General features: G+C 42.5%; 1 protein-coding gene across 4 annotated transcripts in view; it reads left to right on the top strand.

The window, feature by feature from the left end:
- Positions 1–8480: 8480 nt before the first annotated feature.
- FAM91A1 (family with sequence similarity 91 member A1) overlaps positions 8481–16819 on the top strand; it is a 41749-nt gene continuing 33410 nt past the window's right edge. For 2 of the 4 annotated variants that reach the window (XR_009740797.1, XM_061438667.1), the window contains exons 1-4: positions 8483–8804; positions 13869–13953; positions 14952–15103; positions 16657–16714. Coding sequence is in view for 3 of the 4 variants with exons in the window: in XM_061438667.1 (XP_061294651.1) it covers positions 8733–8804; positions 13869–13953; positions 14952–15103; positions 16657–16714 (367 nt within the window). In the remaining variant the exon portion in view is untranslated. Of the gene's footprint in view, positions 8805–13868; positions 13954–14951; positions 15104–16656; positions 16715–16819 lie in introns of all 4 variants that reach the window. The other 2 variants (XM_061438665.1, XM_061438666.1) reach the window with 2 other exon arrangements.

Raw genomic sequence — 16819 nt, 5'->3', positions numbered from 1 at the left:
ATGTTATCTTTTCCCCATCTTTGTATTCTTTATATTCCATCCAATTAAGTGAGGGACTAGCCTTCCAGTTCAGTCTTGCTCCTTATCTCTTCTGTGCAGAAGTAAGTGAGCTCAAATTAAAGTTGGCAGTTATTTCGGGATTGAGAAGGTTCATACATGACCATTCATATCGACAAATACTGAAGCTGCTTTATTTTTGAAGGTGGATCAGTTCATCCTGACACTCTCACCCCACTGGGTAGTATGTGTGCAGGGGGTAGGGTCTTAAATCTACCAGTTAAGATACTCTTCTTTAAAAAAATTAAAGTATAGTTGATTTATGATAGTGCTAATTTCAGGTATATATTACTCCTGATTTGGTCTCTTTCTGTTTAAATGCAGCCATCTGACACGGGCTACGGTTTATATTCAGTGACCCTCCACCTGGAATATTTCATCTTCCTATTCCATTTCTCCTCAAGATATGCCAATAGGAACTAAAATAAAAATAATTCAGGAAATTCTTTCTCAACAAAACTTGTTTTTCAAGACTGTTGTCTTATTTGGACTCAAAAATCCCATTTTTTTAAATTTCAAAAAAAAAGGAATTTTGACTTTCTTTGTAATCATCCTTATTTGCTCAAAGGCAAATGGATGATCTTGACTTTTTGATTAATTTTTTTCCCAAATTTTGCTTTCCTGGGCTTACCTTTCACCAGATACCTGATTCAATAATATCTTCTAAAAGAAAAAGAAAGAAAGAAATTACTATACATTGAGGCTATACAAATTCTAAGATGATATGGTCACTAATGACATTGAATTAAATCTTTGCAAATGTTTAAAGAAAGAGAATTTACTTCTGTAAAGTGAGAGAACAAATGCTTACATAGACCTGGGCCAAGAAAGAACCAATTTCCATTTTTCCTGGTATCAGCTATAATGGGAACCAAGAAAGCATCCTATCTCACACTGAGATCTCATTTACAGAGGTCATGAAACACTCATATTATACTTAATTTGATCCTTGATCACAGATCATACTAGAAGACAAACTTGTATTTCTCGTTGGACAGTTAGATTACGTGTTGCTCAAAGTGTAAAGTTTGAGTGACACAGTGTAGAAGGAAACAAAAATATTCCATTTCAGCCAAGTTCTAAGCCATTGTGACAATATGCCCAAATAAGCTAAAAGATTTGAGATGGACACATACCATATATATAACACAAACTCAGATAATTTCCATATTAGTCCAATAGCAAGAAATTCTTCATTTATCTCATGTTTCTCCTAATGGCTATCAAGGGGTAGAGAAATTATTTCCCTGATCTTGTTTGTTCAGTTGCTAAGTTGTGTCCACTCTTTGTGACCCCATGGACTGTAGCCAACCAGGCTTCTCTGTCCATGAGATTTTCCAGGCAAGAATACTGGAGTGGGTATGTTGAATGATGCCTGCTTATTTCTTGTATGGAAAAGTCTATTATGGGGGGATTATTTTGTGTATGAAAATATTTTTATTATGATTGGGCATGGGATTACTGAACTATAGAGTTAGAATGGACATTAGAAGTCATCTTTTTTAGCCTCTTCATTCAACAAATTTATTCTAACATGTGCTTTGGGCCTGAGGCCCAAAGAGGCCTGAGAAGTGGTTGTCAACATTGTGCTTTGAGTCACCAGGGAATATTTTTAAAAAACATGCATATCCTGGGCTCCAGCTGAGGAATTCTGATACAATTGCTCTGGTGTGAGGTCTGGATGTTGGTAAATGTAAAAGAGTTCTCAGGTGATTTTTCATGCTCATAAAACTACCCTCTCCCTCCATTAAAAAATGACATTAAAATGTTTATTCTGTATCTTATACACTTACTTAATTTGATAAAGGGGGAAAAATGAGAGAAACTCTCTAGATACTTCCTCGTTTCTATCAGCTTTTATAATCTTGTCCCTTTTACCTCTAGAATTATTTTTGCAGCTAGTCCAACCTGTTTGGGGCTTCCCAGGGGGCACAGTGGTAAAGAATCCACCTGCCAATGCAGGAGACGCAAGAAATACATGTTCGGTCCCTGAGTTGGGATGATCCCCTGGAGTACAAAATGGCAACCCACTCCAGTACTCTTGCCTGGGAAATCTCATGGACAGAGGAGCCTGGCGGGCTGTAATCCATGAGATCACAAAGAGTTAGACAGGAGTGTACACACAGACCAAACTCTTAAAAAAAAAAAAAAGTTGAATGCCTACTGAGAAATTCACGAATTCTATTCACTTGACATGTGATTTTATTCCCCATCATGGATATTGTCAAAGTATTTTCAATGAAGGATAAACTGTACCTTGTAGCTGACTGACGTTACCATGTCTACCCGAGGTACCAAGGAACACAAAACCTGAGGCTTAGTGGTGACCTTGAGACTGTACAAACCTCAACTGGACCACTGCTCAGCAATCCGAAGTCCATCAGTGTCCAAGGAAGTATTTGGTGCTATCAGATACTGGAGACAAATTAGAGAAAGAAATTAGGAACTTTAAGGCCTGAGAGAATGGTTTGCATAAAAGTCAACCGTCAGAAATGCGGAAGTATAGAAATTGGAGGTTGTAGGTGTAGAAATGTTGTGTGAGATCAGCCCCTAGTGGGCACCTTAATGATTACAATTGTTCAGCCCTGGAGTCGAGATGACGTGGCTTGATGCTGGAACAGTATTCATGGCCACTTCAGACCACAAATATTCTAAACACAGACTGCAGATGGCAGAAATATAACATTCTCTTTTTTATATATAAACATATAATATTAATCTTTCACAGGGTATACAGTAAAGGATCTCCGTGCTTCTCTCTAAAACAGACAGCTCTTGTTTTCCATCACTTATAGAAGAGAATGCAGAGAACAGTGGTCCCATATGATGGTGCTTCTTCCTACCTCTCCATCCTCACCCCCTGATTCTTCAGTGTTCCATTCACAGTGTCAGGATGAGAAGGTTTTCAGGCAGAGAAGGAGGAAAAGCATTCTAGACAGGGACATTCTGCATGCAAAGACCCAAAGGGAGTAAGCGGCATGGCACGTTTAGGGAATTCTAAATGTCTTGGTATTTCTGAAGTCTATAGTGCAGATGAGGATGGACAGCTGGGTTTTCAAGTCTAGCATTCATTTCCTTCACTCACCACTTGCCACAGAGACAAGGTTAAAGAAGTACTTCTCTACCCCGAGATAACGTACAAGTGAGATGGTTGTCGCAACTGACAGCTTCCTATCGGAGGCAGGGGTGATGGAGAAATCCTACGTTCTGTCTCAGCCGGGAAGCCTGTTCTCAGCTTCACTGACTGCTGTGGGAATGCGGGTCTAATGCTCTGGGATTTACCATATTTTCAAGAGAATCCCCAAATCCGTTTTTTTTTTAAATGGGATTTCTACTCCCTAGGCCATATTTATTCATTTATTCAATACTAAGTGCTGTTCTAAGCCTGAGGACACGGCTGAAAACAAAGCAGATAGAAGCTCCCACCTCTGGGGTGCTTCAAGTTCTAATTGAGGAGACAATTTTTAAAACTAAGAAAATTATTAAATATATTAAATGATAATAAATGTTATGGAGAAAAATAATGTAAAAGGTGGCTGAGGAGGGCTGGAGATTGTTTGTTATCTATTTAATTTATTTACTTTGGTTGAGTGACCACTCATAGGGCCTAGGTCTTTTCAGCCTCTGCTTGTTTATTTTTTTAATTTATTTTTGATTGGAAGATAATTAAATGCTTTACAATGTTGTGTTGGCTTCTGCTGTACAATGTGAACGAGCCGTAAGTATACATAGATCCCCTTCCTCTTGAGTCTCCCTCCCACCTCCATCCCCATCCCTCCTCCACCAGCTTATCACAGAGCACCAAGCATAGCTCTCTGTGCTATGCAGCAGCCTCCTACTAGCTGTCTATTTTGCACATGATCATCAGTCCTGCTCTCTCAGTTTGTCCCACTCCCTCCTTCCCTCACTGTGTCCACAAGTCAGTTCTCTACATCTGCATCTCTATTCCTGCCCCGCAAATGGGTTCATCAGCAGTGTTACAATCTTAAACAGCGTGGTTGGGGGAAGACTTAACCAAAAAGGTGATATGGGAGAACTCAGATGTCACATAACTTATTCACTCATTCAGTGTATTCAGTGGCATTTATTGAGCGCTTCCTATGTGTGAGGCATGAATCTACATATTGGGGATAGACTGACGAACAAGACATACAAGCTTCTTTCTTTCACAGAGATTATATTCTTGCTGGGGAGACAGACACTAAACAAGAAATCACACAAAATAATGTCAAAATAGCAATTCTTTGCAACAAAGGAATAAACCAAGATAATACTTTGGAGAGAGAAGGGGGAGAAGTGGCTAGGTTGGACAGAGAAGTTGGCGAAGGTCACTCTATGTGACAGTGGGTGGAATGAAGGGAACCTGCTGCACAGAGGTCTGGGGAAAGGCATTCAAGGTCAAGCGGACAGCAAGGGCAAAACCTGTGGGGTGGGAACAAGCTAGGCCAGGGGTGAGGCCTTGGTTCATGGAACAGAACAAAGCACATTCAGAAGGCAAAACCATGGCCAAGGCCAGGCTCAGAAAGAACTGTGAAGCAGAAAATGTTCACAGCGACTTCCTCTTTCCTTTCTTTAGCTACCTTGTCCTCTTCTACTGGTGGTTCCCTGGCCTCATTGAATCCTCGGGGTGTTTCTCTTCCAGACTGCTGCTGCTGCTGCTAAGTCGCTTCAGTCGTGTCCGACTCTGTGCGACCCCATAGACCACAGCCCACCAGGCTCCCCCGTCCTGGGATTCTCCAGGCAAGAACACTGGAGTGGTTTGCCATTTCCTTCTCTGATGCGTTAAAGTGAAAAGGGAAAGTGAAGTCGCTCAGTCATGTCCAACTCTTCGAGACCCCATGGACTGCAACCTACCAGGCTCCTCCATCCATGGGATTTTCCAGGCAAGAGTACTGGACTGCCTGTCAGAAAAATACATGATAGGGACTTCCTTGGTGGTTCAGTGGTTATGAATCCACTCTCCAGTGCAGGGGACGTGGGTTCGATCTCTGGTCAGGGAACAAAGCTCCCACAGGCTATGGGGCAACTAAGTCACTGAGCCTGCACATCACAACTAGAACAAAGCTGACACGTGGCAATGAAGACTTGAAGCTGACAATAAATAAGTAAATAGATAAGTAAATATATATATATATTTTTAAAAAGACGTGATAGCTTGTCTATAATAAAAAATGATAAGGCTAAAGAGGTTTTATTCCCACTAAGAGTATTTATGTGCGCCTGTGTACTCAGTCATGTCCGACTCTTTGCACCCTATGAACTGTAGCCCACCAGGCTCCTTCGTCCATGGGATTCTTCAGACAAGAATACTGGAGTGGGTTGCCATTGCCTCCTCCAGGGGCTCTTCCCAACCCAGGGGTTGAACCCATAGTCTCTTGCATCTCCTGCATTGGCAGGCAGATTCTTTACCACCGTGCCACCTGGGAAGTTCCAAGGGTATTTATGCTGCTGCTAAGTCACTTCAGTCGTGTCCAACTCTGTGGGACCCCATAGACGGCAGCCCACCAGGCTCCCCCATCCCTGGGATTCTCCAGGCAAGAACACTGGAGTGGGTTGCCATTTCCTTCTCCAATGCATGAAAGTGAAAAGTCAAAGTGAAGTCGCTCAGTCGTGTCCGACTCTTCTCGACCCCATGGACTGCAGCCCACCAGGCTCCACCATCCATGGGATTTTCCAGGCAAGAGTACTGGAGTGGGGTGCCATTGCCTTCTCCAAAGGGTATTTATACTTCAACTAAAACGATTTAATTATAAAATTTGATGCATCAGCTGTTTGAGTGTTGGAGTACTTGATTGGTGTGGGAGGATATTAATTTCCTATGGATGTGGTAACAAATTATTGCAAATGTAGTGGCATAAAACAACACAAAAGCATTATCTTTAGAGTTCTGGAGATTAGAAGTCCAAAATGAGTTGGCAGGGCTAGGATCTTTTTGGAAGCTTTGGCGGAGAATCTGTTTTTCTTTTCCAGATCCAAGAAGGTGTCCGTGTTCCTTGCCCTGTGGCTCTGTGTCACTCCATCCTCTCCTTCAGTTGTCACATCTTCATCTCTGACTCTGGCTTTCCCACCTCTCTCTCCTAAGGACCCTGGGATTACATTGAGCCTGCTCGGATAATCTGGGATAATCTCCCATCTCAAGATCCTTCACTTAATCACATCAGCAAAGTCCCTTCTGCCTCGTGAGGTTAACATATTCTCAGGTTCCAGGGATTGAGACATGGACATTTGGGGAGTCATTAATCTACTGGCCACAGGGAGTAACATTCTGGAGACCATGAAATTAGACCACCAGATAACTCCCTACTTCCAGGTCGTTTCTGCTCCTTATTTTTGTTGAAGTTGTGGGAATGAAGTAGTTCTGTAGTCTTTCTGAAGGGCAGCTGCTCAAGACACCTGAGTAATATTCCTTAGTCCACATTGGTAAAGTCAGAGAAGACTGAATCTCATTGCACTTGTAATTTTAAACATATTGTTTACCCATAAGGTTAATTTGAATGGTAGCTTCTGGGATGGGGCTTCCAATACTCTGCAGTTTCTGACCTCTGAAACTTGAATAGCAAGTCCTACTGAAGCAGAAATGACCGGAGGCCTGAGTCAAGGACCTAAAAGGATGGACATTACAGTTTACCAAGGCTCCATGGGGACTTCCCTGATGGTCCACTGGCTGAGTCTGAGTTCCCAACGCAGGGGGCCTGGGTTTGATCTCTGGTTGGGGAACTAGATCCCATATGCCACTAGCAACCAAGAGTTCACATGCTGCAACTAAAAAAAGATCCTACGTGCTGCAATTAAGAAGACCCAGTGCATGCCTGCATGCTCAGTTGCTTCAGTCATGTCTGACTCTCGACTCTTTGTGACCCTATGGACTGCAGCCTGCCAGTCTCCTCTGTCCATAGTGTTCTCTAGGCAAGAATACTGCGGTGGGTTGCCACTTCCTTCTCCAGGGGATCTTCCTGACTCAAGGATGGAACCTGTGTCTCCTGCATCTCCTCCACTGGCAGGCTGATTCTTTACCACTACACTACCTGAGAAGCCCATTTGTTTCTACTCATCAGACATAATGAGGTCCCTGCTATGTGTTGGACTGGCCAGCTGCTGAGCTGTGCCCTAGGCATCATAAAATTTTCCAAGTTATATATCTGGCATGTGTGTAATAGAATATTATTTAAAACCATTGTTTAAAACTGAAATGTAGTCACAAAAATACTGAACTGGTCTATGGCTACTTGCCAGTAACAAAGGTCATGAATTTGCTAAGCCAGCGTAACAAATTCTGGACAAAAGTGTTCACAAAGATCTTCCCAACAGAATTGAAATTAAGATAGGCTGAATTTCTGCCTTTTAAAGCGACTATGGAGACATGTGTAAGGAGCAGAGCAGCTGTATGCAAGAATGTTTATCTTAGATTCCCTCCCAGCCTCTCCCACATCAGCACCAGCTGTTTAACATTCCCTGAAGTCCTACAATGTAAGGATCTGGACCTTTGTGGGAACTGCTTGGTGGTCCAGTGGTTAGGACTCTGCCATTCACTGCTGAGGACACAGGTTCAGTCCCTGGTGGGGGAACTAAGATCCTGCAAGCTGCAGGGCAGTCCACAAAACAAAACGAGCATTTGGACCTTTGAAGGAGCTGCTGCTGCTAAGTCGCGGCAGTCGTGTCCGACTCTGTGCGACCCCACAGACGGCAGCCCACCAGGCTCCCCTGTCCCTGGGATTCTCCAGGCAAGAACACTGGAGTGGGTTGCCATTGCCTTCTCCAATGCATGAAAGTGAAAAGTGAAAGTGAAGTCGTTCAGTAGTGTCCGACTCTTAGCGACCCCATGGACTATAGCCTACCAGGCTCCTCCGTCCATGGGATTTTCCAGGCAAGAGTACTGGAGTGGGGTGCCATTGCCTTCTCCGCTTTGAAGGAGAGCCCAGTTGTTTCTCTTGCACAAGATGCAACAACTACCAGTTGGAGATGAAGGATCACTAGCCCTTTGCTCTACCACTCCACTGTGGGGACAGCTGACTTACACATTCCTTCATGAGCTTGGACCCCTTTCCCCTGGCCTCGGTTCAGGGTTGGCTATTGGGGGATCCCCTGGACCTCACCGCTCTTGTACTTTTTAAAGTCGGCTATGGCCCCCATCCCAAGTCGTTCCTTCTAGGTATCCCACCCGAGTGCCTGTAGCCACCTGCTCCAGGGCCACCCGGGCTCACATTTGGGGAAAGTGGGTCATCCATCACTGGCACTACAAACCCAAATGATTCATCCAGAGACTAAGAGGGATACGGGGCGCGCGGACCGGGAGTCACTATCCGGGTACCACCGGCTCCACCTGCCTGGTCCACTCGCGTGCAGGGGGCTGAGCAGCAGGCCAGCCCCGGCCCCGCCCCTCGGCCCCGCTCCGAGCGGAAGTGACGCACACCCTAAGCCATTTCCGGCCAGCCTGAAACTAGGAAGAAACTTGGAGCCGCCGAGGTGTCCGGCCGCCCCTTTCCACTGCTTCCGTGCCCCGTGGCCCGGGCCGCGCCGAGCTGTCGGGAGCCCAGGCCATGGGGCAGCCCGGGCCGTCCGCAGTGTGAGGCGCGGGGCCTCCCGCGGGCTCCCCGGACTGGCCGAGGGCGGGCAGGCGGGAGGCGTCGTTCCAGCGGCGGTCCCGGCCGCTGCCGCCCGCCCAGGCTCCCGGCATCATGAACATAGACGTGGAGTTCCACATCCGGCACAACTACCCGTGGAGCAAGCTGCCGGCCAACGTGAGGCAGGTACGGAAGCTGGGGACACGGTCCCGCCCCGCCGCCAACTGCTCGCGCGCCTCTGAGCTCCCTCCCGGCCTTGCCCCCGCTAAGGGTCTGGATTTAACCGATCCCAAACCCGCGGCTGGGGAGGGGGTGGCCCTGGGGCCACAAGGGCAGGATGGGGCTGTTGCGAAATGGGATGGAATGGTGTCCACTGGACTCGCCTGGCGCCTTCGCACGCGGTCTTCGTTTCACCAGGCACTGGGCTAGACACCTTCGAAACAAATTTGAAACACAGCTCCTGATCTTCAGAACTTGGGGATGGTGGCAAAGGGACGAGAAACAAATGACTGCGTTACAGGCTGATAGCTGCTCACACGAACCAGCATCATAGTGTAGGGGCGCGCACAGAGGAGGGACTCAGAAACTCAATGGAGTATCAGGAGGATGTGTAGGAGAGGCATTTAAAACGGGTTTTAAAAGACAAATAAGAGATAGCTAGAAAAGAGGGGGATTAAAGATTTTCCAACGAGAGAGGTCATTTTAAAAAAGCTTAGATGAGTGAAAGCGTGCTTTCACAATCTGGAGGTGGGGCTTGGTTAGTGATTGGGGGTGGGAGCTGTCAGGGCCGGATTTTGAAGAGCTTTCCTACTTTCTTTTGCTGGACTTTAGCCTCCCGACGAGGTGGGTTTATTAGAGATGGTGCAACCAGAGAGTGACAAGGAGGTTTGGCCTTTTTTCCCTCAGAAGTAGTTCTCAAATGCTTGAGAGTCATTTTGACTCAGTTTTGCAGATATCTGTTGAAGACCTGCTATGTACTATGCCTTGTTTGAGGTGCGAGTAATTTGCAGCAGTCAACACAAGGAAAGTCCTGTCTTCATGGAGCTTACATTTTAGAAAAGAAAGACAGTAAACGAATGAGTAAATACATGATATGGCGAGTGGTGGTGAAGCTTACGAAGGGAGCTGTGAGTGCTGTATAGAAAGTACTGTTTTTTTCTGGTCAGTGGTTGACCTTCAAGCTCCCACCATTTTACTTGGTTGGGAGTGAAATTCTGTTTTCCACTGGTTCTGAACACTGGCATATTTGGAGGGTTTGGGATGGTGGTGGTGATGGTATACAGATTGTTACTTTGCCGCAGCTCTCAGCTTGGGGTCTTAGTTCCAGGAAATGAATAATTTAAGGTTCTGGCAGTGTATCATGTGGCAGAGAAAATGCTTTCACTTCAAGATACCAAAAACACAAGAAAGTGGAAAGATAAATTTAAGGAACTCCGAATTCTTGGGTGGCAGTGGCTGCCCTTGTGACATTAATCTTGAACAGCAAGAAGAAAGCTCTAAACCTGGAGGAAAGCACCAGAAAGCTCTAAACCTTCTCTTGTTAAGCTTGAATGAGGGCCTTGATGGACACTTTGTGTTTTTAGAGTTTTGTGGCATATGGCAAGACAACTGGAACAACCAGTAAGCCTTTGTTTCCATGTTTACTCTTCCTTTCACAAAAATAAATGTAGCTTAATAGACAAGAGATGGATGATTCCATTATGTCCGACAGAAATAATCGATCCTAATTAGTGTTGGCAAAGCTTTTCTAAACCTTAGTCACAACTATTAAAAATAATCTCCAAACAGTGTTACAATCTGGTACAAACATGACATTAAATTAAAACTTCTTTTGGTAACATCAATTAAAAGAATTGATATTTTAGCTTAGGATAAAGCTTCCACTTGTCGAAGGTGTTGGAAAACCCCTCTGTACAAGTTACTTCTTGGACTTAGCCTTGCTCTGTTTTCCTATGTTAGGCTCTACCTTGTTTTACTACATCAGCTTTCTCTCTGGTCTCTTGCCTTCAGAAAAAGACCCTCCTATCCATTCCTCATCCTATACTGGGGTGAGGTTTTTAAAATGCAAACCCAGCCCTTTTACCACTTGTCGCCAAAGATTACTTGTTGCTTCTTGAATCCAGATGTTAACTCCTCCAGGACAGTTTCCCCGACCTAAATCTAGAGTAGATGACCCCCAGCACTGTATTTCTTGTCTATAGGGCTGTAGTTGTCTTCCAGTAAATATTTCTGGAGTGAAGGAATGATAGCATCAGTTTGAGATTTTTTTCCTGGAGCTAAAGTCAGTTTAAAAGTGGGGAATAGTCTTTGTGTGAAAAGAATTTGGGTTTGGTTTTTTTTTTGGTGTTAACAGATACTAAGTACTTTGATAAGAGTTTCCAGTAAGTTTTGAGGTGTTTAATTTGGAAGATATTCATTTCTGAAAGTTGGGGGAAGGTGATTCAGATTTTTTTTTTTTAATTTTTAAAAATGTATTACATTTTTTTTGATGTAAATCAGATGAAAGGTTTTTTTACTTGGTGTGAGCTATACTAGACTTCCAAGAATATATTAAAAAGTTGTGGATCACACCATTGTTTGAGGATTTGCGGGGCGGGGGGGGTGGATTTTTGAGGATTTGAGGATTACTGGTAAAACTATAGGTTTACCAGTATTCATTGTTCAAAACAGTTCATAGTTGTTTTATTTGAAGGGAGATTTTATGATGTGATTCTGTGTGATCCAGGGAGGGTCAATTAAAAAAAAATACTATGTACTTCTATGAGGGGGGTGCATATTGGGACAGGATTTGTGGAGCAAAAGCTTTAGGAAAAAATGCTTTATGCTAATCTGATGCACAGTGGATGTTTTGCAGCCAGTTTCTGTGGCACTCCATCTGTTACAGTTCCTTTTATACGCGGCCCAGCTTCATTCGTCAGACCTGGTTGGAGTTTCTGCAGGGTCAGCACTGTCTCAGAGGAAAACGACCTTTCTTTATTTGCCTCCTGTAGAGGCAACAGTGTTTTAAAATGTGAATGATGGGAAATTTGGGGTAGGAGTGGAAGAGAAGGCAAAGAATCTTTGTGAACATAGCAGTTAATATTTTAGGTACCAGGGTAGTGAAGAATAGAATCAGCTTTTAATGTAGCTTTTAGTCATTTGTGCGTGCACACATGTATTGATCAGAACCAGTCATCACTTAATGACTATGGCAAAGACTTAGATGTTTAATAGCTCTGTTCTCTAATTAGCTTACAAATAACAGGGCCCTTGTATTTTGTGTAAGTGGTTTGATTTACACTTTTTATCCTGGAGTTAACCAGGAACAGAATTTTAAAGATGGTTGTAAGTTACGTTAAATTAAGGGGCTTATTTTGAAACAGAAGAGCAAATCCTCAAGTTTGAGAGTTGCTAAGATTTTAGCAGATTGTCTGCTATGTGAGTGAGTGAGTGTGTGTATGTGGGTTTTGTGTTCCTTGAGGATTTAGCAGTAGAGCTAGAGGAGATCCTTTAAAAGTTTTATAGAAAGCCTGGTATTTTGAATCCCCTAAATATCTTCAGTCCTGAGCTTGACTTTGGGGCTGCATCAGAGATGGGAGAGCAGTTTCTCTGTGATAAGCTTTAACTTCTAACTACCTATAATGTTAAAGTGGATGAAAATAATGTAAGCACATACATTTCAGCATTTTAGTTTTCTCACGTTATGTCCCTTTTTTCTTAAATAGTTTTTCTTAAATAGAACCACCAATAGTTCCAGTTATGTACCAGTTAGATGTGTTTCATCTGTCTTATGAAGATGGCCTTAAATAAAAGTATGTATGTGGACATTTACCTTGGCTGTCAAAAACCTACGACTTAGAAGTATAGTAACTGAATCCTCTAATCTTTTCTGTCATTAATCTCTTCAGTTCAATAGTTCAGTCGTGTCTGACTGTTTGCGACCTCATGGATTGCACCACACCAGGCCTCCCTGTCCATCACCAACTCCCAGAGGTTGCTCAAACTCATGTCCATCAAGTTGGTGATTCCATCCAACCATCTCATCCTCTGTTGTCCCCTTCTCCTCCTGCCTTCAATCTTTCCCAGCATTGGGGTCTTTTCCAGTGAGTCAGTTCTTTGCATCAGGTGGCCAAAGTGTTGGAGTTTCAGCTTCAGCATCAGTTCTCCCAATGAATATTCCATTAATCTCTTAAGGTTTTTTTTTTTTTTATAGTATTTGGAAAGATCATGGCTAATAATTAGAAGGGGGAAAACAGTCACATCGGAGAAGGCAATGGCACCCCACTCCAGTACTTCTGCCTGGAAAATCCCATGGACAGAGGAGCCTGGTGGGCTGCAGTCCATGGGGTCGCTGAGGGTCGGACACTACTGAGCGACTTCACTTTCACTTTTCACTTTCATGCATTGGAGAAGGAAATGGCAACCCACTCCAGTGTTCTTGCCTGGAGAATCCCAGGGACGGAGGAGCCTGGTGGGCTGCCGTCTATGGGGTCACACACAGTCGGACACGACTGAAGTGACTTAGCAGTAGCAGCAGTCACATATTAAATGTAGTTTATGGTCTCACATTGAGTGTAATGTTAACTCTAATCAGACCAGCTTACACTTTGCTTTCATGAAAAACCAATTTTGAACTTAAAACACTAAGTTCACAGAAAGTATTTTGCTCATTAAAAAATATATTGGAAATTTAGACAACTCTATTTTCCAGAATTGTCTAAATGTTTTCTAATGAGACCATTAGATGACGTTTTTAAGAAATAATCTTATTTAGAGGTACATTTGAAATATATATTCCTCAGAAATCTTAATTTTTAATAATCATAGCCTTCAACTGCAAGTAGTTATCAGACAGGGATCTGTTCCTAGTGGCCATTCTTAAATTTTAAAAAAATGTAGGTGCAAGAAACCATCCATCCTCATTCACACAAATTGGAAACCGGCAAGAAGGAAATGTTTTATTAGTAAAATTTAGTTTTTTGTTAACTTAAGTGCAGTTATGCTCTCTGACTGCTCTTTATATATAAAATACTTTAGATAGTGTCATTAAATCCTTTTAGAAAGGCAGACTGAAGATAAACACATTTTTTTTTTTTTTGCTCTAATACCATTGCAGAAAAGTTTGTATGATAAAATTTAAGAAAACCTTTACTCAGTTCTTGAACTTAGAGATTCCAGGATAAAATTGGGGGGCATGGTATTGAAATTTTAAGGAAGGAGAGTACTTTGGTTTAGTTATTTAAAATCTATTTGAATTTTTTTTTTTTTTAGAGTCTTGGAAATTCACAGAGAGAATATGAAAAGCAGGTTGTCCTGTACAGTATCCGCAATCAGTTACGATATAGAAATAACTTAGGTAAGTAGAGCCATTTTTACATTGAGATAGAATTGACTGTTGCAGAGTTATCATTTTCATAAATCTCTCCTATCTTTTCACCATATTTCATAGTACTGAAATCGTTTCATGTACAGACTTTATGAAATTCTATAATGACCCATTACACTTAACAATAATTTGCATTAGCAAGTAGATTTTTCCTTCTAATTCCAGTGAAAATTATTTTCTAGAGTCTTGTTTATAGATTTATTTTACCTACAGAGTACTAATTTTGATTCAGATGTCCTCTTTTTTACTTTATGTAAGAAAATATGCCAGAAAGAATTGTATTACTTCTTGATTTTTGACTTTGAATTTTTTGTTTTGTTTTCTATAAATTTTCCAAATAATGTAACTTTAATGAAGCCTCTTTCTATAATAATTGGAACAAATTTTAAACATAATTGGCTCCATTTTTTTTTTTAACTTCTCTGTTTTAGTGTTTGCCTTTTATTTGTCAGATTATTCTGTTGCCCTGCTGATCTTGCCTCCCATTTGTTGCTCTTATTTTAAACATAGTATTTCAGCAATAGGTTTTCTATGTGAAGTGTATATTCTATGGAACTCAGAGGTCTTTTTACATTTAAAGCACAAAGACCAGCAGATAATTTTTTAAAATAGACTCGATTTCATAGAAAGCTGCCATTCACATTGGCTGTTTTGTAAAGTATCATAGTAAGGGATTGGATGGTTTATAGCTCGTTTTGTGGGGGGAGACATTCCATGCTCGTTTTCTTTGCTTTTTGATTTGTTAAGAATTACTTTTGTACTTATCTGTCCCATTGTACATTTTACTTATATTCTCTGAAATCTGTTTCTTGTGCTATAATTGTTTCTTTGTTCCAGCTTAGGTTGTTTTATTTGTTCTCTTCCAATTTACATATTTTTATTTTTAATTAATAGCTTGTAAAGAATTTAACATTGCATTGACTAGTAAGACGTCAAATAAAACTGGAGGATTTCCCTTTGTCTCCCAGTTAAGCATGTCAAGAAGGATGAACGCAAGTACTACGAGGAACTGTTGAAGTACAGTCGAGATCATCTCATGCTGTACCCTTACCATTTATCAGACATCATGGTGAAAGGCCTGAGGATAACACCGTTCTCATATTACACTGGGATCATGGAGGTGAGTTTACAGGGTATATGAATTAGGGGAGGGATGAGACTTCGTGTCACGGGCACTTTGTGGATGATGACCAGCTCTGTGGCACCCAGCCGCGGTGGACGTTGTTTCTGAACTGATAGTGTAGAAAGGACAGTTGTTTACAAGGTAACTGTTGTGCGACAAGTAGGTGTCCTTAGCAGTGTTTTCACAGTGGAAAAGTATCTGTTCTTATTCTGTGTTCTTGAAGATGTTGTTGACCCCTTGTGCTCTTGTAGGTTAATCAGTCATTTATGTTAGCACAGTTTGTATAAAATTCATTGCTTTTAATACGTGGTTAAGGTTGAAAATGTGGCTGACAGAATTGAACATTAAGCTTCGAAGCTTAATGTATTTAGCTATTTGCTAACTGTAGAAAGAATCATTGATGTATATAGACTCAACATTATATAATGCATGGTTCAGAAGAACAGAAATATATTACTGGTCCTGGCTGCTAATCTTTCTGTGATTATTAACTTTTAGATGTTAGCCTTTTTCCAAAGGCAATGTTTAGGCTTGTGTTGAATAACGTTAAGTACTAGTTCATACACTGCTTTTAAGGGAGCTTTATGTAAAGATGGGCAGTATTTATCTGGTATTCATTGGTGATTTAATTCTGTTTGAGTGCTGCTGTTCTGGGCTCACTCGCCCCTTGAAGAGCAGAGGGCACATAGAACTGAAGAAGCTGGGCGCCTGCAGGATAAGGCTGCCTTCACAGGAGCTCCCTCTGTCTTCTTAAACCCCCTTTTCAAGGCACTGCTACCGCCCCGTGTCTCCTGTGTGTCCCTGTTTTGGAGGAAATACAAAGTAAAGGTTGAGGCCTGGCAGCTGAGTTCCTGCCAGTCTCTTTCCCTGGAACCAGTGCAGCATAAAGAAGGTGGCAGCTGAGCAGAATGTAGAATCGTTATTGCTGTCTCTCTGATTATTTTCCTGGTGGTGTCCACAGGTTTGGGGGAGATAACAGAGCGAGATTTTGTCCCAGTTTCCATTCATATGCTTGCTATTCTCTGGTTTCTGTTCTTAAACCATTGGGTATAACTCCTGGGTTGAAAATGGGTGTTATCCCCACAGTAAACAGCTGGTTTATTACTGGAGAAACAGATGAGGGTTGGAAGAAGCCAGATACTGACTTTGTCTGAGTTGCTGGTTGTGACTCGGAGGAGCAAAGACTACTTAGTCGTTGGGTTTTTGTTGGCAGTGCTGTGACGCATTGTCAGGCCTTCTCTTGGGATTCTCTCTTGCCCTGGGGTAGGAGTCTAGGATCAGGTTTGAAGTGTGGAGAGCCTGCAACCCTGAGCTCGAAGGGAGGTATTCCTTGCATAGCCTCTGCAGGGCAGAGGTTGCCGGGCACCTGTCTGGGCTTCATAGCACTGTGAGGAACCCAGACCTGAAAGCCTGACCTTCAGTTATTAGACAGGAGGCCACGTGGTATGTGCCGCTGTGTGACCTGTGTGCACTGCGTTGCCAGACTCTGATCTCAGTGGTGTAAGGACATTTTGCATTTAACATTTACTTTTTTTTTTTCTTTTTAAAAGGACATTATGAACAGTGAGAAAAGTTATGATTCATTGCCCAATTTCACTGCTGCTGACTGTAAGTATTACTCTGAGCCTGGTAATGGTTAGTGTCTTTGCACATGTGTGCTCTTATCTGTGTTGTAATGTGTGCATTTTAACATGAAAGATGAGAACATAAGCA

This window comes from Bos javanicus, chromosome 14, assembly GCF_032452875.1.
Source record: "Bos javanicus breed banteng chromosome 14, ARS-OSU_banteng_1.0, whole genome shotgun sequence".
Classification (NCBI taxonomy): domain Eukaryota; kingdom Metazoa; phylum Chordata; class Mammalia; order Artiodactyla; family Bovidae; genus Bos; species Bos javanicus.
This window is presented reverse-complemented; position numbering and strand designations above follow the sequence as displayed.